The sequence below is a fragment of the Magnolia sinica genome, chromosome 17, assembly GCF_029962835.1.
Source record: "Magnolia sinica isolate HGM2019 chromosome 17, MsV1, whole genome shotgun sequence".
Classification (NCBI taxonomy): domain Eukaryota; kingdom Viridiplantae; phylum Streptophyta; class Magnoliopsida; order Magnoliales; family Magnoliaceae; genus Magnolia; species Magnolia sinica.
Window position 1 is genome coordinate 9,342,519 of NC_080589.1, and position 23,397 is coordinate 9,365,915.

The 23,397-nt window shown below is 37.9% G+C and overlaps 2 protein-coding genes across 6 annotated transcripts; both read left to right on the forward strand.

Annotated features, from left to right (window-relative positions):
• Positions 1–6,203: 6,203 nt before the first annotated feature.
• Positions 6,204–13,176, forward strand: LOC131231556 (uncharacterized). Of its 5 annotated transcripts, XR_009164435.1 has the most exons (4): positions 6,204–6,312; positions 7,049–7,150; positions 11,779–11,885; positions 12,727–13,160. XR_009164435.1 is itself a non-coding variant. In XM_058227787.1 (3 exons), the coding sequence occupies exons 1-3, from the start codon at positions 6,977–6,979 to the stop codon at positions 12,912–12,914; spliced, it is 306 nt and encodes a 101-aa protein (XP_058083770.1). In that variant the 5' UTR covers positions 6,867–6,976; the 3' UTR covers positions 12,915–13,176. The 5 variants fall into 5 exon arrangements, 2 of the variants coding, with proteins under 2 accessions (XP_058083770.1, XP_058083769.1); XM_058227787.1 differs by lacking the exon at positions 6,204–6,312 and having other exon boundaries at positions 6,867–7,150; positions 12,890–13,176; XM_058227786.1 differs by lacking the exon at positions 6,204–6,312 and having other exon boundaries at positions 6,867–7,150; positions 12,727–13,163.
• A 58-nt stretch (positions 13,177–13,234) lies between these two features.
• On the forward strand, positions 13,235–15,363 carry LOC131231833 (multiple organellar RNA editing factor 8, chloroplastic/mitochondrial-like). Its single transcript, XM_058228137.1, has 6 exons — positions 13,235–13,255; positions 13,593–13,629; positions 13,781–13,846; positions 14,224–14,465; positions 14,620–14,692; positions 15,080–15,363. Exons 1-6 carry the CDS (start codon positions 13,235–13,237, stop codon positions 15,361–15,363), a joined length of 723 nt encoding a protein of 240 aa, XP_058084120.1.
• Positions 15,364–23,397: the final 8,034 nt, after the last annotated feature.

Sequence of the window (23,397 nt, forward strand, 5' to 3'; positions counted from 1 at the left end):
ACAATACAACATCCTTGCAGAGCCTCCGCACGTATAAAGGAGTTCACCTGCCAAAGTAGATCTTCTGTGGCACCAGTGGCTCCCTGGGAGCCACCAGCCACGTGGCAAGTCTCCTACCTTAGCAGTCCTATACGTGCAATCTCTCCCTTTACAACCTATGAACATGTGGCACCGTGAATTAACTCTAATGCATTCATCCCTTAACCGAAATTACAATCCATGCCATCCAATCCAATTCATGAGATCTTGCCATGTTGTAATTAATCTTGAATCCCAGGTATCTGAGCCTTTCCTAACCCCAAACTTTGCAAGAATTACCAAAAATTGGGTTGGAAGGTTATAAATAGCCCTCTCCCATTCCCATTTGGATCATCTCAGAGGAGTCTAAAATACCCCAATCATCCTCAAGCATCCAGAAAACCCATTAAGCCTCCAGTTATCTTTACCATTCAATCCCTCCACTAAGGAGAGTGAGAACGAAGGATAGAATTCAGCCTAGGTCTAGCCTAATCTAGCCATATCCCTAGTCTCCCAAGCAATCCAGGCCTATATTCGAGCCACTCAATCCGATCATTGCAACACTGTTGTTCATCCAATCATCTAATCTTTAATCAGCTTTCATTTAATCACAATATTAGTAGTGTGCAACACTTATTCCCTTCTAAACCCCATTGCTCATTAAAGTTCATCATTTCTGTATTGCATTGCATCTTACACCCAGTCAATATAAACATATGCTCTGTGGCTTATTGACATGGTCAGATCACGCTAATCAGAAACTTATGTTGATTGGTTATTCGTTTTGGCAAGTAGAGGAGTAGAGCATATTTATCTAGCCCAAATCAAAGTGTGTGATAGGTGTTGCATTTAACACAACATTATACACACACAACATTTTATTTTTATTTTTTGAAAAGTCACATATTATATTAATTATAAACGAAAGTCACACAAGATTATTCACACACAACATTATAGTCTTGCATACATTACACTCAACACCTGATCAACTCAAACGTATGCACCGTAATTGTCGAGATAATTGGATCTTATCCATCATAATCTTGAACTAGTTGGTTTATTGCTTTGACAAGTGGGCAGTCAATGCAAGTTTATCTAGCCAAAACTACAGCTTATCATTGGCATTGCATTTGATACAATATTACACACATCCTTATATCATTAGTGTGCAAGAACTAACCCAATTGTCAAAAGTTCAAAAGATCTCGTGAAGTGGAGACCATACATTTGTACGGGCATAAGAGGTGCCTAACACTTACCTCTCTGTAATCGTTGTTCCTTACTTAGAATCTCCGACCGCAGATCAATGAGTCATCTTAGGACATAAAATATTTAGATTTTCTATTCTAACAATTTTACAAACTCTAGTCGACTACAAAATTGGATTAATTGGCTAGTAGTGACTCCAGTCACTTATAATCTCTCTATAATCACACCCATTGTACCTCCAATCAAACCTATTACTAGCTCGAACGTGAGCCACTTGGGGATCCAATGTCCACACCCATTTGTTGGTCACCCATTGAAGGGTTGGGATTATTCTTGATGACATTGGTGTTAGAAAAAATTAGATTTAACAAATTAGAAAATAATTTGATTTTTTGTCTTCTTCTCATTTTATTTTCTAATGTTAGTTAATCTTCCTTAGTTTCTAATTATGGTTTAGTTTCACATTGAAAAAGAGAAAGAAAATGAAAGTCTTTATATTAGAATCATTTACATATTGTTTGTATTGCAAATCAAGGGTATGCTATGGGAACAACCTCGTATGTGCGCATGAGTTGTGGTCGCAGTGCAATGCAGTGTCTTTGGCTTGGCTTCTTTTATTTTTCTCTGCATAAGTGATGCTATGTGCATATACATATATATGGATAAAGAGCCACACCGACATGTCAATAGTGCGCCATTTGCATATGCCTCTAGCCCCAATGACTACCCTATCTCTTTGTAAATTCTTTTAATTTCTCATTTGCTTACACACCGAAAAAATCTATCTCATTTTCTTCTCTTTAGTTTTTCCTCTGATTTTTTCTCTGCAAACTTTTTATGGGCAAATTAGTACGGGCAAGGTTGAGTTCATGTGGCTGAGATCATGTGTGCACCTGATCGCAATCATTTATCTTAGATGAGAGATATAATGTCCCGGGGGCAAAGTTGTTGGGATCCAATGTATCAAGGATTTTCCTTGTAGAGGCAAATATGTCTTTAAGACAACAACCGTAACATGCCTCGTCTCTTCAGATAATTCCTTTATTATTTCTTACTTGCAAAATTTAATTTTTCTTCTTCATCTCTTTATAAAAATCAATAATTGGTGCACAGGGTGCAATGCTGTCAAGGGGTTAGGTCTTATAGTACCCGTACTTAAGTTAATCGAGTCTAGGTTTTGCTAGGTATGAGTCTCCCACCAGGTCTAAGTATCAGGTAGGCACTTGTGGGGTCATTGAACCTTGATTTTAGTTTAGGTCGAGGTCAAAGAAGGGGCATCTAAATGGTCAGGCCCACCTGTTGCATTGATTTAACATGGGAGCAAATTAGGTAAGCCCCAACCTCATCCATGATGGTGCGGCCCTTACCATGGGGGCACACCTTGATGTATGTATTTTATATCCCTATTGTCCATTCATTTTGCCAAATCATTTTAGGGCATGAGCCCAAAAATGAAGCAAATCCAATTCTTAGGTGGACCATGCCATAGGAAACAGTAGTGATTGACCATAAATGGGCCACAAAAGTTTTGGATCAAGCTGATGTATATTTTCCCTTTCATCAGGGTTTACATGACCTTATAAATAAGTTAGATGGAAAATAAACATTAGAGAAACATTAGTGGGCCTTATGAAGTTTTTAATGATACAGTGTTCAATCATCATTGTTTCCTATGGTATAGTTCACCCGAGAATTGTATATGGGCTATCTGATATTCTCATAGCTTAGCAATATCAAGCATATATAATAATATTATGTTGGACCCAACATGAATATGCCTGGACCTGATTTTTTAACCACCTCAAAATGGTTGACCTAAATCTAAACTGATTTTTATATGAATGCGTTTGATTAGACCAGGCTCATTAAATGATCAGCTGCTTAAAAACATATCACAGGGGCGATTTCATCTTTTCATTCCCTTGCCGTGATAGATATCAAAAGCAAAACAGTCATTTCCTCACATGGACAAAAAATATATGCCCCACCAAATGATCATAGCCATCTGGGCCGTTAATGCATACTATTGGCTGGAATTGTCCATTTGGAAAACAGATGGTATGGCCCCATTTGTGGCATGGCTATTTACTGGGCTAAACAGGAGGGAAAAAAACAAATTCTTCCCCCCTACATGGATCATGGATCAAGGATATCCTAACCATCAAAGGATTTGGATCCTCAATAAAAATTGTCTTGTGCGCACACTATGTCCAATCATCAATCAGGACCATTCATTCAATAATGTCATTGATAGCAAGCCAGGGTGCAAGAATCGCAGGGATCCGATGATCCTAACCCTATTAATGACACTAATTTGTTACAACCGTTTTTTTTTTTTGTTAAGTCATACATCACATTATTGAAATCATCAAACCAAAGTGCTGCTTTGTAATAATAAGCAATACAAAGTAGGATCTCTTGAATAGATGGTTCAAGATGACAATTGGGTCTATTTTATTTATCCACTCAATTTCCATTGTTCATTTTTCAGGTTATTGATTGGATGATTAGGATCATCTCATAACTCTTCCCTAGTTTTATGAAAGAGTAAATAGTTCAAATTAATGATAACTACAGTCAAATATCCCTTGGTCTCTACTAAGGAAATGAAAAGAGGAATCACCTTTCTGGTATGTTTTTAAAGGTAGAATTTTCCTAATCAATTAATGGCATATACAAGCACAATTAAAAATGTCTTCCATGTGCTATAAATATCAAAAGTCTCCAAATTAGGAAAACTAATTACAATGATAATTTTAACCACATGCTGTTAGTGTTATATATGCCACATCTGCTTTACTAAGGGGTCGTTTGGATGCATGTAAAGTCCTTAAGTTGTAAAGGAATTATAAATAAATTAATAACATGGGCTGTTTGGATGCACATATTTGCCCATAAACGCTTAACATGCAGTAAATGTATTAAAATTTTTAGCTGTCATATGAAACTTGATAAAAAGTCATGTTTGAGATCATATGTAAATGTATTATACATGTTAGAACACAATGGTTAATATACACTTATGATATGTGGGGGCATTGTAATGTATATGGTACATCCAATCCATCCATCATGTACTTTTCTTAATGCTCTCCTATGGCCTTAAAAAAATAGTTTATCCATTATCAATTGGATCACACGAAAAAAAAGTATGGCACGTCCATCATTAAAAACTTTTAGATTGTATTTACAGTCCATTGTGATGGGTGGAAGACATTTAATCTTTTTAGTGTGTGCATGCTTTAATGCTCCCTTAAGGCACCAAAGAAAAACACATCATTGTCATCTAGTTGCAGATTTTGGAAGGTTCACCTCCCAAGTTCTATGTATGAATACCTATTTTATTCACTGTAAATGTAATATGAGTGAGCCAAACACACCATCTATTTATATATAAACATATTATCACTTAAAAGCCAAATGGAATAGTATATAAATCAATTACACTTAAAACTCCTTCCAAGTATAATGTATTTACAACTAAAAAAAATTACGGGCATTCAAACAACTCATAAAGAACTTTATTTTTTATGGGTTAATAAGTCAAACTATAAACTTTATACAATATAAGTTAATTACACAGGTGAAATGTATTATTCATATCGATCATAATATCATATTAATTGTAACTCATATGTATATGTCTCCTAGTTTGAATTGGAGTAAATTGCTTGAGGTTTTATAGTATGAGCCCAACCCAGAGCTTAGGTTGGGCCAATTGGGCCTGGGTCGTGGGTTGACCCAAGTCAAGTTGCACTCGCATGCAGGGTTTGGAGTATCATCCAAAACGGGTATGCATTGACCAATATGAACCGGTATGGTCCATGACCAATAGGACTTATCGGCCAGAAATAGCCCGTAACACCTTGTATCGGTGGTGAACGATACGGCAAACCAAAACGGATTTTTCAATCGAGTCATGTATGCTCGAGGCTGAGGAGGTTCACAATTTAAAGTACTCCCGCTGGCTACCTTCATTTCCGTCAATGGCCAAAAATCTTTAAAACCACTACCAAAAAGCGAAAAAATGCTACGAATTATCGGAGGTTTTAGCTACGGATATAACCGTATATTACTACGAATTTAATCCGTAGCTAAATACTCCGATCCGCCACCCCCTCCGTAAAAATTGATGGTCCGCTAGAAGTTCCATGGAGTCCACCACAATTTTTGTGTTTAATCTAAGCCGTCCATCCATTTTGACAGCTCATTTTAATGCATTAGTTCCAAAAGGTAGGTAAATTGAAGGCCCAAGTGGACCATACCATAAGAAACAATGGAGATTAAGTGCCTTTTGTTGATTTGTGGTGTTGTCCATGCGAGCCTTTTGGGAGAAAGACCTAAAAAATTCGTTGAATTGAATGGATGGCACAGATAAATGACACACATCATGGTGGGCCACACGGAGCCCCTAACGTGACCGTTCGTCTCTGGTGGGCGTCCGCGCCATTAAAAAACAGGTCCCGCTTACTTTTTTAATTCTCGCGCCCACGCGCGGAAGTACATTCCTCCTCTCGCTCCTCCCTCTATTCTCTCTCTCTCTCTCTCCATCGTCGGTGAGGGACTCGTTCGGACGGCTGACGTTTCTCTCTCTCTCTCTCTCTCTCTCTCTCTCTCTCTCTCTCTCAATCTCTCTCAATCTCAATGTTGATTTATGAATTTGGGGATTTAGTAATTTGTGGATTTCCAATTTGAATGTGGAGCCGCATTTAGGGATTTGGGGATTTTAGGGCTTACAGATTTGAATGTGGACCCTGAATTTGGGTTTTTCTGATTTTACAAATTGTGGATTTTAGGATTTTGGGAATCTGACAATTTTTAGAATTAGGGATTTCACCTTCCAGATTCGAGAGAGCTATTTTGGTCTCAACTATAGTTGGAATGGGGTTGGAGGAGTGGCTGCTTTGTGGCATTTGTTTGCTCCCTGTTTGTAATTGTTGTTGATTGCACAGATATGGAGACAGCCCCCATTACCGCAGCCACTGCTGCTGTAATCCACTGTTGCAACCTCTATACTCCAGCAACGCCACCACCTCCATGGATCGGCGCCAACACTTGCCCCATCAAGAGCTTGGACTATGAGTAATATCCCATTCTACCATGCATTTTTTTTTAAATTTGGGTTATAATGTTTTGGTGTTAAATGATTTTTTTTTTTTTTTTTTTTTTTTTTGGCGTTTGGATTTGATTTAGGGGTCACTTGGATGCTGTAAAATCTGCAAGTCTTAAATCAATTGCTGGTAAATGGATTACAGGGCCTGTTTGGATGCTGAAATTTCCTGTAAATGCAGGTTGTAATTGATTTACAGCTTTTACCTGCATTTGAAAATCTTCCATTGGTGGGCCCACATGCTGTGCTGGTCTGATGATCGAAACCCTCTATGTTCTAGGTCCTATGTTATAAGTGAAATTGTGAGCATTTTACATTGAATGCATGATCCTTACCATCACTATGTGTAGATGAATTTAATAGATTGAAATTTCCTGTGGCTCATGCTCGACTCAAGAAATCAAAGGTCAGGTGCATCACTGAAATGTGATTATGTGACCATTGCTTATTCATGGAAGAATATGGACAGTTAAAATTGTCAGAATACCTCAACATGTGGACTGAAGAGTTTGTTTTGGGTATGTTGTAACTCTGGATGGAGTTTTTCCTTTTTTATATTAGTTTTTTTTCTTTATTTATTTTTTGAATTGGAACATTATTTATTTATTCTCGGGTGGTATACGTTTGTTTATTTTCATGAGGCGTGTTGTCTGTTTTCTCAGTGCTACATCTTCCACCTTTAATGCATTTTGTTATGGCATTATTCAGGGTTCTGTAAATCTTGTACGGGATGCCACCTGCTGGCAGTGCGAACATGAGTGGCGGCAGGATGTTGCTGTCATTACAAAGTGGTTGTCAGGGATGTCTCCGGTATGCTTTCATGGATTTTCTGTTTTGGCATTAGAACTTGCTAAATTCTAATTTGCATGCATCATCGATGTTTATATGAAAATGCTGGGATGCACTGTAATGATTCTTTAGTTGTATGATTATACATTTAAACAATTGACCTACTGTACATATGAATTCATAAAGCATTCTTAATTGTTCAAGTCTTTTGATAGAAAAGTACTTCTCCCTTAAGAAAAAAAGAAAGTACCTTTTGCCGCTTTAAAAAAGAGGAAGTGCCTTTCTGATTTTAATATTTTCAATGATTTTTTATATTTAGAATTTGTTGAAACACATTAGTCTGATCTTCTCTTGCCATCCTGGGATTGTATGAAGCCTCACATCTCGCATCCTAGTTATCTGTTTTCAATTTTCTTCTTCAGCAACTTAAGCAGTCCTAGCTGTCCTACTTATCTATTTTTAGTCTATGTTTTGACTTCTGCAAGTTAGATCTTGTATAAGTTGGCTAGGCTTGTGTCCAGCTCTACACTTAGCAGCTTCTTTGAGAAAAGGCTAGCACGGCTAACCAACTTTGTTAGCACACGGAAATGATTAAAAAATGACAGAACCTTTCAACAGTTCCTTGAGAACTAGAGAATGAAGTGTTGATCAATTTCCATGTAACATGTGATTTATGCAGTGAAGGGTCTTAGAATGATCATGGACTATTTTAATCTTTTCAACAATTCAGCATGCTTTTTTGTGTTGCAAGAAACACTTGTTAATCATGTCTGGTCACCAATGATCAAGAACACATTATCTTTCTAGGAAATATATCTTCTTGAATCCTTTTCCACAGCTACTTAATCATCATCATAACTTTGTCCGAATTACTTGAGGTTGGCTTTATAAATCCTGTTCTGCCAATCAATAAGCTAAATATCACACCATCCATGATGGGGGCTGTCAGACCAATGGCTTGGATAGACCATCCATTGGCCCCACATCTAGAAACCAAGTTTCCCATCTTTGAGTGTCAAACTGGATGTTCTGTTTTCATGACAAATGGTTCTTTCACACAACGAAACAATTCTTCCATAGTTTTGGTTTCACACTTGTAGTTTTGAAACTTTGCAACAATCACATTTTTCTGTAACTTCATTTTTCAGATTCAAGCATATGTTGTTGTCATACATGCAGAACCATTGAAATTTTGATGTAGTGATGTGTCCTCGGTAGTTGGGATAGGGCTATTAATGCAGATTTGAATACAGAAAGATGAAGAAGACTCATTCACATAGTTGAGCATCAAACTGTGGGAACACTAGGAATTAGAAGTGGGACCATTAGGGCCTGTTTGGGACATGGGATTTGGTGGTATAGAATTGCACTTATTCCGTGCAAATTCCATCCAACGCTTGTAAATGACCAAAGGATTGGATGAATACAAGTATCATATCATCCAGTCCCAACAGTAGAAACTGCGGGATTTCTGGTGGAGATACACTGCAGCTTTCACAATTAGAATCCATTATTCCAATAGGCCTTGAGAACTCAACAATCAAACTACCATTCCACAATTTGGGTTTTTGATTTGTTGGGATTGTGTATTTGTTATTAGTGGTTGGTTTTTTTTTTTTTTTTTTTTTTTTTTTTTTAAATTTTTATTTTTTAAATAAGTTGCAAATGCTAATTCTCTGTGATTTTTGAATTTCTAGATTGCAGGGTGTATGGCTGCTCTACTGTAAGTGGTTGCTACTCTACTGGCAGTAGTGCCGTTCTACTTTGTGATTTTGATTATTATTGTTGTTATTTTCTTAAAGCAAGATTCTCACTTGAAATTCATTCCACCAACAAATCTATTGTAAATAGGGAATTATAGTAGAGAAATCCCCCATTCCAAGAGCTCTTTAATTTTTCTTGGATGCTGTTGATTTCCTGATGTAATTGGATATAATAACTCTTTGGAATGATGCCATAAAGCATTTGATATATGTGACAAAGTTGATTTTTATTTTATGGATGTTTGATCTTGAAACAAAACGTAACTGGATATGACTCTGTTGGATTTAGAGCTCTGTGCATCAAAACAGCCTTTATCCTGTTAACAAGCTTAGAATAAAGAAAATGGGAAAAAAGAAAGAAAATGACAAATCCTAAGTGACTATATGTGTGTTGTTCGTTTGATAGGCTTCTTCTCTAAACCTTAACTCGGATCTGTTGTGAAATAATCTGAACTCAGGTGATCATACAAACAGGGCAACTAGTGATTAGTTTGCAATAAATTATCAATTTGTTTTAGTCAGGTAGAGTTCAACCCAAGTCCAACCCATTTACTTAAATGAGCCATTTCTAACCCGAGCCTGACCCACTATCGGTTTGGATGCCTATAACTTTTTTGAGTTGTAAACGCATCACCTGAAAGTGAGTTTCATGTGTAAGTTGTTTACAGGTAAGTGAAATTGCTGAAAAGCTGTGACTTACAGCTGCGCTTCTAGCTAACTCACTTGTGACTTACAACTTTGCTTCTCAATCACTCACTGGTGAGATTTCCCTTCAGTGGTATATATTTTTTCTTCTTTTTTAAGTTTTGCTCCAAATTTGCCCTTGTGTTATCAACATAAACTACTGGAAATAGAAAATACGCTTATGATATTGACACCTTAGCTTGATTGGCAAGTATTACAGGTGTGACATAGAAGCTGTTAGATCAATATGCGGGTACATGATATTTGAAAATCTTTGTTGAGTTCTACAAAAGGCGACTGTATTCCTCTGTTAGATCAATATTCGAAAATCAATATTGGCACCGGCAGTACTTTTTCTGTTTCCCACCATTCCAATTATTGAAAACCACATAATTCCTTATTAACCAATGTTCACTGAAGAAATTTTCATGCTGAAAAGGCAAAGCCAAGGACACGAATGAACATGAATCAGGTCACCAGAGGGATCTGCCCTTCTATTTGAGGTCGCCTGTTGCATTACCTTGGATAATCTTTTGCTACAATTGCGTCTCATGAGATATATTCGGAGTATCCAATGGTAACTTTTTCTTTTCTGGTGCCAGCAAAATAAACAAATTTTGATCCATGCTGTTGTCCATGCGGTAAATGAGGACTATGTTGAGATGGCAAATGATTTCACGAGGCTTGGTTTCCTTGCTAGCGGAACAGATGTATCTCCAATTATTCTAGCTTTAGAAGCAATTTGGCAAAATTCAGTGGGAAAAGGACTTTCTGACTTTAATTTTCGGAGTGTTACTGGTAAACCTTACATTCTTGTTTCTATTTGTTGTTAGTTACAGTTTTTGGCCTCAACTTCGTTGTCGATGTAATCACATAATATCTTTACTTGGTTCTTTTTTAGATTATACTATACATTCATGAATTCACATTCCATTTCCGATAAAGAATTAAGTCAAGTTCTAGTCTCAGAGTTTTGAGATAGCTGCATGTTCTTCAATCTAACAGGAGAAACAGTAAATGGTACTTCCTTTGGGAATGTTTCTTACATGCTATATTTTCGACAACCTGATAGCCTTTTTAAATTAGGAATGCATGTTTCCCTAGTTGTCCAGAAACTTGCTATATTCAGAAAATCTTTTTTTCAAACTTTGCTCAGTTGGCAAAATGCTTCATCGACAGTGTTTTGGCTTTAGTCCCTTTATGTTGATTGACTGTTTTGTGGTGTTGTCTATCTATGTTTTGCGTTGTTGCTAACAAAATCACTTTTGAGTCTCTCTCATTTCACCAAGAATTGATGGTCCATAGCAGTGCCAGAGGTAGCAGTTTATTTTTTTTATCTGCTTGTCAGTCAGCAGATATGAGGATGCCATTCTGAGGACTTCCATGGTTTACCTGGTATAGCATCTGAGAATCCATGATCATATGTTCTTAATTTTTTTTTCCATTCATCAGGTTTTACCATAAGTAACTAGAAATGGCACTATAAAGTTTGTAGCCAACCACATGGATGCCATATCCATGAATTAAATAAGAAACATGATACGAACCTCAACAAGATTCCTAAGAATCTGAACGGCAGAAAAAACTGGCCAGCGTACCCAACTCCAATTGGAAAATGCTCATTCATTGGCACCAAAAGCAAAAGACGAGGAATGAATCAAATTTGTCTTACTACCATGCTGTAGGAACCACCCCAATTTCAAGCACTAATGTTCTCACATGCTGTGGGATTAATACATCCCAATGAATCAGCATTTAGCTATGGCAAACAGTGAACCTTTCCATTATTTTCAGGATCATTTCCTAAATCCTAAACCCCATACTGACCATCTGCATGGAGTGAGCTGAAGCTTTGGCTTTTTTTTTTTTGTTCTAGATCATTTCCTGGTTCCCTCGTACCAGAAACTCTGGTTATTTAGCTGATTCCTAGGGCTTCCTAATATATCTTGCTTACTAGTGGGTTTTGCATTTTGTGCCATGGGGCCTTGTTGATGTACATTATCATTGGAAATGAGAAGCCACAGAAACGATTTTCATTATTTAGTATCACTATGATGAACACTGTTGCAGATGTCAGGGATTTATTGCTCCTGTTCACATTTCAGAATCCTGCTTCTTAGGTGTTCACATTTGCATATGTACTTGAAGATGAATGCTTCTTCTTCTTTTTGTTCATTTATTTTTTTTAACTTTTCAATGCAGCGAATAACAGCAAAAGTTGCTCTGAACCATGAGTGGTTTAGTGCGGTCTCTCTGCCCAAATCAAAAGATTTTATGCCGACATTTCCTGCTCAACATGCCCAAAACAGGTATTTTTTAAAAATGACTTTTCATGCAGAATTCCCTGTTTTCGTTGATGATTTGATTTAATTGAAGTTGGGTTTATTTGGAAATTGGTTTGGGATCTGTATGATGGTATTTCATGTTTGTTGAGTTGAACTCTTGATAGAAGGATGGAGGTTTTGCATTGGGCTGATCTATATTTGGAAATCCATGTCTTGCATCCAAAAACCACAATATCTCCTTATGTTAGTGCAGTTCCAGTGCACCTTATTTTCTCTTGAAGCTCAAAGGAGATGGGAGATGTTACATATCTACTGTAAGTTTCTCCTTCCACCACCCATGCAACTGATAAGAACAGATGCTATACCTGATCTTTAGCCAAAAGGCCTAGAAAAGTATTTCTCCACTCATAAAAGAAATCAATGACCAAAAGAGAGCCAGAAATGTATTTCTCATGCAATAGCTAATTACGCAATTTGTTGAATGCAGATATACATGGAGAATTGGGTAAATTCACCTGGGCAACAGGAAGACAATTCATGGCAGGCTTTTGTGTTCGTACCGAAAGATAACTGGTATATTGCAAAGGCAAGTTCCATGCCCTTGAAGTTCTGGTTTTCGTACATAGGAACTATTAGGTGATCTCAAGTTAATTGGAAACTAACATCTTTGTATTACAAGTTCAACTTGAAAACTAACATAATTGGATTTTGGTGCTGCCTTCATTGTAGAACCAAGGAAGTTAATTGCAATTTTGTCATTTTCACTGTGTCTAATGGATTTTTGCAATTCAATTAATTAGTGCATCCAAATGCAGCCCAAATGTAGCCAACATAAATTCATTAATTGGGTTCTTGTTTTCAATAGGTTTGCTGGTAATTTACTCAAAGGGCAGACAGTTGGAGTGATTGGAGCAGGTTATATTGGATGAAAGAATAAAATCTATTGTTTCTATGTTTATTTCCAATTTACTTTATTCTTTGATGCACTTAATGATTTGTTGTTGATGGCCTTGATACATGAAATCTAGAAACTCCTGCATCAAAAACCAATGAGAACAGATGGATAAGAATGAAGTGCAGCCACAAGGTCCTTCCCAATGCTCCAAAGACAATGGCCACATCAAAAGAACAGGTGGTCTTCATCAATTCAACTTCTGTGATTCTCTTTTACTCAGAACTAGTCTTTGTCATTTGTTTTACTCCCTTTTTGGTTAGAATAAAGAGGTAATTACATCATGGCTTTGATATGCTCTTTTTACAAGATAATGATGAAAATACAAAGAAAGCTAAGGGAAAATGTGATATTTCTGGTGGCTTCAACATGCTTTTTTATTTTAGTTTATAAGATCATGATGAAAATACAAAGAAAGCTAATGGAAAATGTTGTATTTCAGGTATGTTGTGTCACAACCATTTTAGTTTTGTGTTGCTCAGTATAGAAAAGTTGTTGTGCGTGCTTCTTTTATTGTTGAATTCGGAATTTTTAGATGAGTTGATCTCTCAGGGCAAGCACTAGCAACGATAAGCCATTATTTTTTCGAAAAAAACAAGGGAATCTAGCTACGGATAATAGCCGTAGCTTATGATCCCAACACCGTAGCTATTTTGACTTCGGCATAAAGCTACGGATATAGTCATACTATTAGCTACAAATATTATCCGTAGCTTTATGTAAAGTTTGCTACAGAAAATATAGTTATTTAGTATCTATACTTTGAATTTTACATACAGCTATTTGAATTTTCATTTGGTGGGTTCTTTGTGATTGGTACGATGACTACGATGTTGAAATAGTAGCCGTTTATTTTGATTAGTTTATGAAAATGGGTGTTTTGTCTTTTTAAAATATTTCTTCACATGATCTTGTTTGATAATTTTTTAATTTAATTCAATCTGATTTGATTTTTTGGAGTGGACAGGGCAACCTGGTGTTCTTTGGGTATTGCCAGATTCTTACCTCAATGTGCTGAACAAGGACTACGGAGGTTGGTATTAAAATCAATTGGAAGAATGCATTTATTTGTTTTGTAGGTTCTTTCTTTGGTAGTTGGCTTAATGCATTGAGGAAATGTATAATCTTGATGGAGGTTAGCACCTTTTGGTGATTTAAACCATGCATATGGTGAGGCCACTGTGGATGGAGGATACCGTGAAAACCTCCCCCACTGGATCGTCATGACATTCAGATTTGGGACCTGAATAAATGTGGACCACTAAGCTTTGTGGGCCCCACTTTATAGCACTAATGGGTCAAGCAATAGAGCACTGTTTCTTTCAATCAAGTATCATATGATGCCTATAGTGCAATTGGATAGTGAATATAGGGTTTAGATATTTATGTATTTATTTTTTATTTTGTTAGGTGATCTGTTCATTGATGGTAAAGTCATCCATAGACCACAGTTCCGTTTCAATGAGAGGCAGCAAACTAGGAATAGGCCTCGGCCACGGTATGATAGGCGGCGGGAAACAATGCAGGTTGAAAGAAGGGAGCCGTTGCAACAACGGAGGGAGCCCGGGTCACAGCCGATGCCAATGGGTGGTCAAGGGTTATCTCGAGGAGAACAGAGAGATTCAGCTCCTAATCAGGGAGAACCTCATGAGGTGATGCCTGAGAATTTCGGCTGGGATATTAAAATGGACTAAGTATGGAATGGACTCGAGGTTTATACTCTTTTTAAAATATTTCTTCACATGATCTTGTTTGATAATTTGTTAATTTTATTTAATTAATTTAATCTGATTTGATTTTTTGAAGTGGACAGGGCAACCTGGTGTTCTTTGGGTATTGCCAGATTCTTACCTCAATGTGCCGAACAAGGACTACGGAGGTTGGTATTTGCCAAATTCAAAATCAATTGGAAGAATGCATTTATTTGATTTGTAGGTTCTTTCTTTGGTAGTTGGCATAATGCATTGAGGAAATGTATAATCTTGATGGAGGTTAGCACCTTTTGGTGATTTAAACCATTCATATGGTAAGGCCATTGTGGATGGAGGATACCGTGAAAACCTCCCCCACTGGATCGTCATAACATTCAGATTTGGGACCTGAATAAATGCGGACCACTAAGCTTTGTGGGCCCCACTTTATAGCACTTATGGGTCAAGCAATAGAGCACTGTTTCTTTCAATCAAGTATCATATGATGCCTATAGTGCAATTGGATAGTGAATATAGGGATTAGATATTTATGTATTTATTTTTTATTTTGTTAGGAGATCTGTTCGTTGATGGTGAAGTCATCCATAGACCACAGTTCCGTTTCAATGAGAGGCAGCAAACTAGGAATAGGCCTCGGCCATGGTATGATAGGCGGCGGGAAACAATGCAGGTTGAAAGAAGGGAGCCGTTGCAACAACGGAGGGAGCCCAGGTCACAGCCGATGCCAATGGGTGGGCAAGGGTTATCTCGAGGAGAACAGAGAGATTCAGCACCTAATCAGGGAGAACCTTGTGAGGTGATGCCTGATAATTTCGGCCGGGATACTAAAATGGACTAAGTATGGAATGGACTTGAGGTTTATACAAAACAATCTGTGAATTACCATAGGTAAGTAATGTATTTGAATATCTAATAGAGAGTCAAGGAAATACAACTTCTTTTTGGGTCTCTCTACTGTCACCAGCAGCTTACATGTTAGGTATGAATTTGTATATTTCTTTTTTCTTTTAATGTTTCTAGGAAGCCATTATGAAACATGGGTTGTTCATCTTTTCCAGTTATGGGCGTCTGTGTAGAGTAGAAACATGCATGGACTCCTTTCTTAGTTTAGTTTATAATGATTTGCTTAGAAGGGGATTTTGATTATTCTATACCCTCCTCCTCATCCTCACCGTATAAGCTACACGATTCCTATTATGCCATTCCACTCTATCAAGGATGTTGATGGAGTTGATTACTCATTGATTGTAATCAACCTATGTAATGGACTATTGGATAGGACTTGATTGTATCAATGTATGTAATAGTCTATTACATTGTGCCTGTGGGAGTTTTGTGCTTTCAATGTTGGTCTCCAACTTGGATAAAGGAGGAGGATTGTGTTCGTTTAGCAACCTGCGCCAAACTTATGCCATAACTTTCATCATGAATCTGAACAATATGTCTATCTAAAATCCTAATTTTTTTAATGTTTCCAATACAACCAGATCAAGGAAGAAACTTGCCATAAGATGTACCAGACTGAAAGTTTGAAGCACAAAAGAGAAAAGATGAAATGACTGTGAGCAAGCTCGAGCCGTAGTCCGCTAGTCTTATATACTAGATCAAGGAAGAAACTTGCCATAGTCCACTAGTCTTATACTAGAGATCACTACTTCCCCCTCTCCAAGACACTATCGTAGATGTCAAACAACCACTTGCTCTAAAAGCTCGAGCTATTAGAGGATGGTGTATCAATGTATATCAAGGGACTTTAACACTCCCCCACATTTGCTGGGTGGAGCTTCACACAGGAACACTTGACCTTTCGCTCTAATACCATGTCAAACAACCACTTGCTCTAAAAGCTTGAGCCGTTAGAGGATGGTATATCAATGTATATCAGGGGACTTTAACAGTAGAGAAACAAGAGAACTTGCTCAAAGAAAATATCATTCAACCATGTTTTATTCCATAGGGCCTATGCCTTGTTTATAATGAATGGTTACAAGATTGCATCTTTGAGACAAACTCTAACACAATTAAAAAAATCTAAAAACAGTATCCCTTGCTCGCCAAGACCTCCAAAATAAGATACACCCTAAGCAATAAAATATAACAATTCATATTTCCTAGAAAAGAGATTTTTCCAACATAGGAATATGAACGAAAGGAAATTGAGAACAAGCTAAAAAAGAGAACGAGGATTTTCTTGTGACGAGTGGAGTGTGCACGTGTGGGATGTGAGGTGATTCCATCAATTCCCCCCAGCTTAGAAAAACATGGCTTCCTCAAGTTAATGACAATTACTCATAGAGCTCTGTGTTAATGTGCTTGAAATCACCTGTTGAGATCCATGTACTATCGGATCTTGGGCAGCCCTTCCACTTGATGAGAAACTTCCGATACCCTCCTTGGCATCTAAAAACCATTTGATCATTCAACACATCTTTAATGATGTCTTTTATTTGGCATGGCACCTCAGATATCTGGATAGCCCGTTCTTCCTTGCTCTTGTCTTCATTATGTCTAAGATAAACTGTAAGGTCTTCCACATTGAAAATGGGACCGATCTTCATTCTGGGTGGAAGCTTGATCAGATATGCATTATAATCTAATTTCTTTAAAATACGATGAGGACTTGTCTTTTTCGAGTGGAGCTTTATGTAAGAGCCTACTAAGAAACCTCTTAGGTTTGAGTCGCACCATGATCCTATCTCCATTTTGAAATTATACAAAACTTGTTAAACATGTGCATGATATTTTGCTTGACTTCCTCGTGTGTCTCCTTAATATGATTATGCTTTGGCTTCTTGGCTTGATCAAGTCGTGTAACACCCCGGATTTCGAGAGTCGAGCAAAGCTCTACTCCCGAGATCCAACGCATCACTTATGCAACATGGATAATGATGTTTAGATGTCGTCCATAGCAATGCATTAAACATGAGTGAGATTATACTAAAACAACATATCATACTCCAGAGATAATGTAATTAAGCAACGGAAGTCTGAAGCACAAGTATCTAAATATGAAAGTATTTCACAAACTCTGGAGTATGAGTATGTAACTGGGCTGAACATATACATGTATCATTTCAGAATAGACAAAATATCAAAATGTAAAGCGTTCAACTAATCCATAAGTCCCTGTAATCCCGTCGAATCAGCACGAGGTCTACATAGACCCGCCTGAGAGCTGAACGTAGGAGGATTCTTCCTCCTCGTCTACGAAGTCCAACTCCGCTGCATAGACTTCCCCATCACTTGCATCTACAATAGAGTCTGGTTGGTGTTTTAAAACACCGTCCCAGGGTAGGAATGAGTGGCCAAATCAGTGGTACTATAAGACAAACGCTAACATGTTATCAATTCAATCAAGCAGTAATGATAAACAATACAACAATCACTTCCTAGCTACTCTTGTTAATGCAGGGATGGTGTGCAGTAATGATGCATGCCCTCGCACAAAGCTCCGTTAAAAGCGACTCCGTCAACCGTTCGCGCATGACAAACTCCCTAAACGTGCAACTTCCTCACCAAAGCACATGCAATGCGGTGCATAGTCGTGTTAGCCAAGTAATTAATTAGGCAAATTCATATAGCAGATTCGGAAAGCTAAGGTACCTCCCTTTATATTATTAACTCAAACCGAAGGATCCATCTAGGGTCGTTAATCCTAGTTAATCACATACGATAGGCAAGTTGTAGGGCATCACCCCTAATGAAAAGCAGTGGATAGGCAAATTCAAGAGTTTATACTCGAGGTCACTACGGGGAGGCTCGTCACCTCAGCATAGGCCGACAACTTAAATACAGTATGCCATACTATCATATTCGGCTCACGAGTTTGGGTTGCTCACTGGTCACTACGGGGAGTCTCGTCACCCCAATGTAGGACGATAACTCGACCACGGTGTCCCATACCACCACGCCCGGCTCATGAGTCTTAGCGGATCGTAGTACTATAGTTGAAACGGGTCTTTACATTGGTAAGTGGTACCTTAGATTCAAGCAGTAGTGTCCATACATGGTAAACACACAATAGGCCAATCGGTTTATTTGACGTGTTCAACTGGTACGGGCGCATGCCGAATTAATCGACATTGAGCGCATAAGCACTCCACTTGGCCTAACCACTGTCGATAATTGCCGTACGACCCGGATTCATCGAACGTATCTACTGTGGCGAAGTTAGTTCGATCACTCAAACGGGAATCATTACCGATTGCCTGGACCACGTTGTAGTCCCAATCTTACTCAAACGTAGCATGTAAATATATATGTTAATCATATCAGCATTTGACAAACAATTCAATTCAATATCTCATTTGAGCATTTTATCAAATATATTGAACATGTTACCAAACATTGCATTTCATCCATAAATTTGCATAGTCGAAATTAAGATTACATGAATGAAACTATACATATAGATAAGGTAATTGAGAATCCTATCTCAATACCCTTATTAAATACAATTCATCAACAATTTCTCATTCGGACATTTTATCAAACACTTAGACTACACGTAACTAAATACATAGACTAGATTAGTTACGACATAAGCTATAACAATTCATTACACAAAGAGATCGTGATACACACGACAAACATGAATCCTAGATTTATAGTCATGACAAGCACAAATCACAATTTCATATTCATTCAAACATTTCAACAAACACGTGGAATGCATCATATATTCAACATAGTTCACACATGTATAACATATCGAAAACGTCGTAACTAAGATCATATGGCAGCAATCAAGTCAGACATAAATCATTAGCTGATATTGAAAGCCTTGAAAACCATAACCTAAACGTTTATAGTCCGCACCTTTCATCGGAATACTCGATTCAGACGCGGTTCAAACACTACGTTCCCGAAAATGGAACGTCGGGCACCTAAACAATAAAATAGGTTAGGTATTTCGTCGATTACTCTATTTGGATCTCTAAATCAAGATTAGGGTTAGGATTTCTTACCCAAATCGTAGCTGAGATGGATCGTGTAGCGAAACAGGAGAGGTGATTCAGTACGTGGAGTAGTGGGTGAGAACCTCTATAGCAATCTCCAAAGATTTTCTCTTCTTTCCTTACTCTTTTCTCTTCTTTTCTCTCTTCTCTCTCCTAGGGTTAGAGAAATTCGTATGGAATAGAAATGGGGTGGTTTAAGGGCTTTATATAGGCCCAGAACTGATGTAAATGGCCCCAGGGCCATGGTATACTTAATTTACAACCTAAGGGCGCCTATTTTTGACAAACCGGGCTTGCAGGAAGGCCCATTACTCACCTACGTCACAAAGTAAGTTCCCTAACAATGGATCTATGCCAGGATGTGATTTCGGTGCGATTGGATAGGCTGATCGACCATGGAAGACCCGTATTAGATCAACGGTCATGCTTACTCGATCGGGGCCATATGTATACGGATATGAGCAAGGAAATTTCCTTTTTCCCTAGGTGAGGTTTGGTCAGAAACTAACAGTCCGAAATCCTCAATTTCATGCGTGAGCGAATGGCCCAATTCACTTAAGTTTCGATACGTTTTCTAAAGATATTCGCGTTTCTCAGACACTTTACTCAGGGCTCAAGTTGTGTGTTTTTGGATACTATCTGGCCTCGATTCCTGCGATGGTTGTCAATCCCAATAGGACGGACATAACCCTATAGTTTGGCTGTCATCGGACTTTCGACGTGTGGTCTAGGTCCGATACGAAGTTTCAATGTACTCCCGAGAGCAATAGGCTCTTGGGATTTCTCTTAAGTTTTTAAGGGACGTTGTGTCAATGGTATTAATGGTTTTGGGTCTTACCATCTATGAAAATGGTGGTTCAAGTTAAATCTACCAATTATTTAGTTTAGTACTGTAAACAACCCACCCAGGCTAATATCTTGAGAAGCTTAAGACAATCCAAGAACTATGATCATATCCTGAACCAAACCCTAATCCAGTAGTTCATCATCAAGTCTACTTTATCTCCACTAAATTTTATTAAATTTCGTCTTATAGAAAAATTCTAAAAAATTTGGAAGTAGCAGCTGTCTGAACTAATAATTTTTATACAGTTGTCACGTCAACCTAGATTTAACTATATTAAAATTTTTATTTTATTTTTTACTTATTTTTATATGAAACTAGACTTATCAAGCTTCAATCTGGCTTTGAATCACCTAAATTGGAGTTATATTGAGGGATATATGACTTTTTGAAGTCGGTCGAAAAATGTAAAAAATTGCAGCAAGGTTCCACCAAAATTTGGTGCATTGGCGGCGCGCCGCCAACCGGGCGGTGGCGCCGCTCCCCTTTGGTGGTCCTGGTGGTGATTTCATCACTTGATTCTTGAAATGAGTGTATCTTGCAAACCAAAATGAGTTATTCGACGTGAAATATATGATTTTGGGGTAGGAGAAGTTAAGTTATCCAAATAACCTATTTATTTTGTGAGATTCCATCAGGTTATTAGTCTAAAGTCTATTTTATTTGTATTTTTACTATTTGTAGTATATTTTAGTTTAATTATTGTTCTTCATTATTTAAACTTTAGGATTTGTGTTTAATATGAAAGTACTTAGAAAAATTTGAAGAATAAGGTGGTGAAAGGTGAGATTTTTGAAGGAGATGGGTTGGAAAGGGGATTTGAGACTTTGGGATTGAGTTTTGAGAAGTCGATAAGGTGTTATGATAAACCCATTGTCCAAGGACGTCCATCTCCAAGTTGGCAAAAATCCGGGATGTTACAAGTCGCAATAGGAAGTGTGACTAAATCGGTAAGTTGTAGAGGCTGTATAACCATCACAATTTCGAAAGGTGAGTCATGTAGTGTGGTTCATAGAACTATTATAGGCAAACTCAGCTTGTGGTAACACGATATCCCATGAACCAATGTGATCAGCAGCCAAACATCGAAGCAAATTCCCAAGATTGTGGTTGACGACCTCAATCTACCCATTTATTTGCAGATGATAAGTACCGGAGAACTTTAATTTAGTGACTATCTTAAACCACAAGGTGTGTCAACAGTAGTTCATAAACTTAACATTACAATCAGATACAATTGTTTGGGAATACCATGTAGATAAACCAGCTTTTTGAGGAAAACATTGGCAATGTGAAAGGTATCTGATATCTTTTTACAAGGAATGAAATGGACCATCTTAGAGAACATGTCAACTACAACATAAATAGAGTCATAACAACGTTGAATTTTAGGCAATCCCAATAAGAAATCATCCTAATATCTTCCCGTGGAGTATCTGGCACAGGCAATGGAGTATAAAGACCTTTATTCTACTTGCTATCTTTGTCAAGTTGGCCCACTCGACATTGACGAATAATGATACCGACATTGTTCTTCAAACCCAACCAATTGAAATGGTCCTTAACTAGGGTTGTTGTTTTGCCCATTCTAAAGTGATCACTAAGCCACCTGAATGAAGCGCTCATATAACTAGCTTTGGCAATGAACTTTTAGGAAGACACAACCTTATATCATAGAATAAATACCCGTCATGCAGGCTATATCGTAAGTACTTGATGCCTGAGCCGACAACGAGTGTTGAAAATACAATCCCAAAACCAACATTTGTTACATAGCCTTTTTTTAAATTTCTCGAACCCAATAACAAAGATTACTAAGGTAGATAATAGATGTGATTTTTGGTTGAGTGCGTTTACTATTTTATTTTCTACGCCAGCCCGATGTTTTAGGTTGAATGATGCACAACCCGTAGCTCGGATCGATGTGCCACTTTGGAGGTTTGCAGCCCAGGCTTGGCCGACCAACCCCAAGAGGGCGGTTTTTGGGTATGTGGGCCCCACACACGTGCGGCCGGCCACCAGCGCATGTGCGTCAAGCCCCATCTGTCGTCTGTACGCAGAGGCTGTCCTCTAGTTCAGGTTCCCTTCTTCTTTTCTCTCTCTTATTTGTTTTTTTTTTCTCGTAAACCCTAACCCTATATTGCCCAAAATCCCCGATTCCTATCCCTTTTCTCACCCTAGGGTTCTCTGAATTGGAATTGGTGAATTCCTTAGATTAGGGCTGATTGCTGTGGTTGTGTGGTTGATTTCTATTTCCCTTTGAGTATTGTTTGGTTCATAATTTTTACTGATCCAGTCCTAGCCTGTGTAAGCCTGGACCTGTGCAGATTCCCCTTTAATTGAATGTTTGAACTTTGTGTGGGATGTGAAATTATTATGTGATTGTTCTACATTAGTCTGACTAAGCCTGAATCTTGCATCACCGAATTGAAGTTTCAGCCCTCCTGCAGGGCCAGATTTCTGGAACTGGCTGTAGAGAGACGAACAGCTGCAAAACAAGCAGATTTGAAATGAAGATAATCGTAGGATGGATGAGCGGATTGGAATAAACGTGGCTTCGTACCATGGTAGTTAGCCCTTCGAAAAGAGAGCGCTTCGCACCCACTTTAATCTTAGCCCTTCGAAAAGGGAGAGCTTCGCACCCACTTTAATTTTTCCATTACTCAGAAACTCAGAGAGCAGAAAAACTATACAAATTTTTTTATTTAACTTCAATGAATCAAAAGAACTACAAGGGGTGCCTATTTATAGGAACACCCTATACCTCTAAAACTCGCACCTTGTGCACAACCTATTACTGGACGATGAAGTAAACCAAAATAAAAACTAATCAAAAAAATCTAAAGCGTTCATGATGTTCTAAATAACATAAATAAACAAAATCTAAAATATGAACTTAATCCGACTAGTGGGCCATGATCATGAGATCCCATTATGGGCTTTTCTTGACTATCGGGCCCACTCTTTTGAATCAAAACTTCGTCTTCTAACTATGAGGTTATCCCTGGACGTCCTCATCTAGCCAGATCGATGGTGGGGCTCTCCTTCTTCGTACGTACATGCATAGGGA

What these genes read in the sequence shown, in the direction of transcription:
- LOC131231556 (XM_058227786.1), top strand. Translation starts at nt 6,977, where the DNA reads ATGAGGCGTGTTGTCTGTTTTCTCAGTGCTACATCTTCCACCTTTAAT. An exon ending in GGTTGTCAGGGATGTCTCCG is followed by an intron (nt 7,151 to 11,778) that starts GTATGCTTTCAT and finishes TTTTCAATGCAG; the next exon opens with CGAATAACAGCAAAAGTTGC. An exon ending in GCTCAACATGCCCAAAACAG is followed by an intron (nt 11,886 to 12,726) that starts GTATTTTTTAAA and finishes TGTTTTCAATAG; the next exon opens with GTTTGCTGGTAATTTACTCA.
- LOC131231833 (XM_058228137.1), top strand. Translation starts at nt 13,235, where the DNA reads ATGGAAAATGTTGTATTTCAG. An exon ending in TGGAAAATGTTGTATTTCAG is followed by an intron (nt 13,256 to 13,592) that starts GTATGTTGTGTC and finishes TTTTACATACAG; the next exon opens with CTATTTGAATTTTCATTTGG. An exon ending in GCCGAACAAGGACTACGGAG is followed by an intron (nt 14,693 to 15,079) that starts GTTGGTATTTGC and finishes TTATTTTGTTAG; the next exon opens with GAGATCTGTTCGTTGATGGT.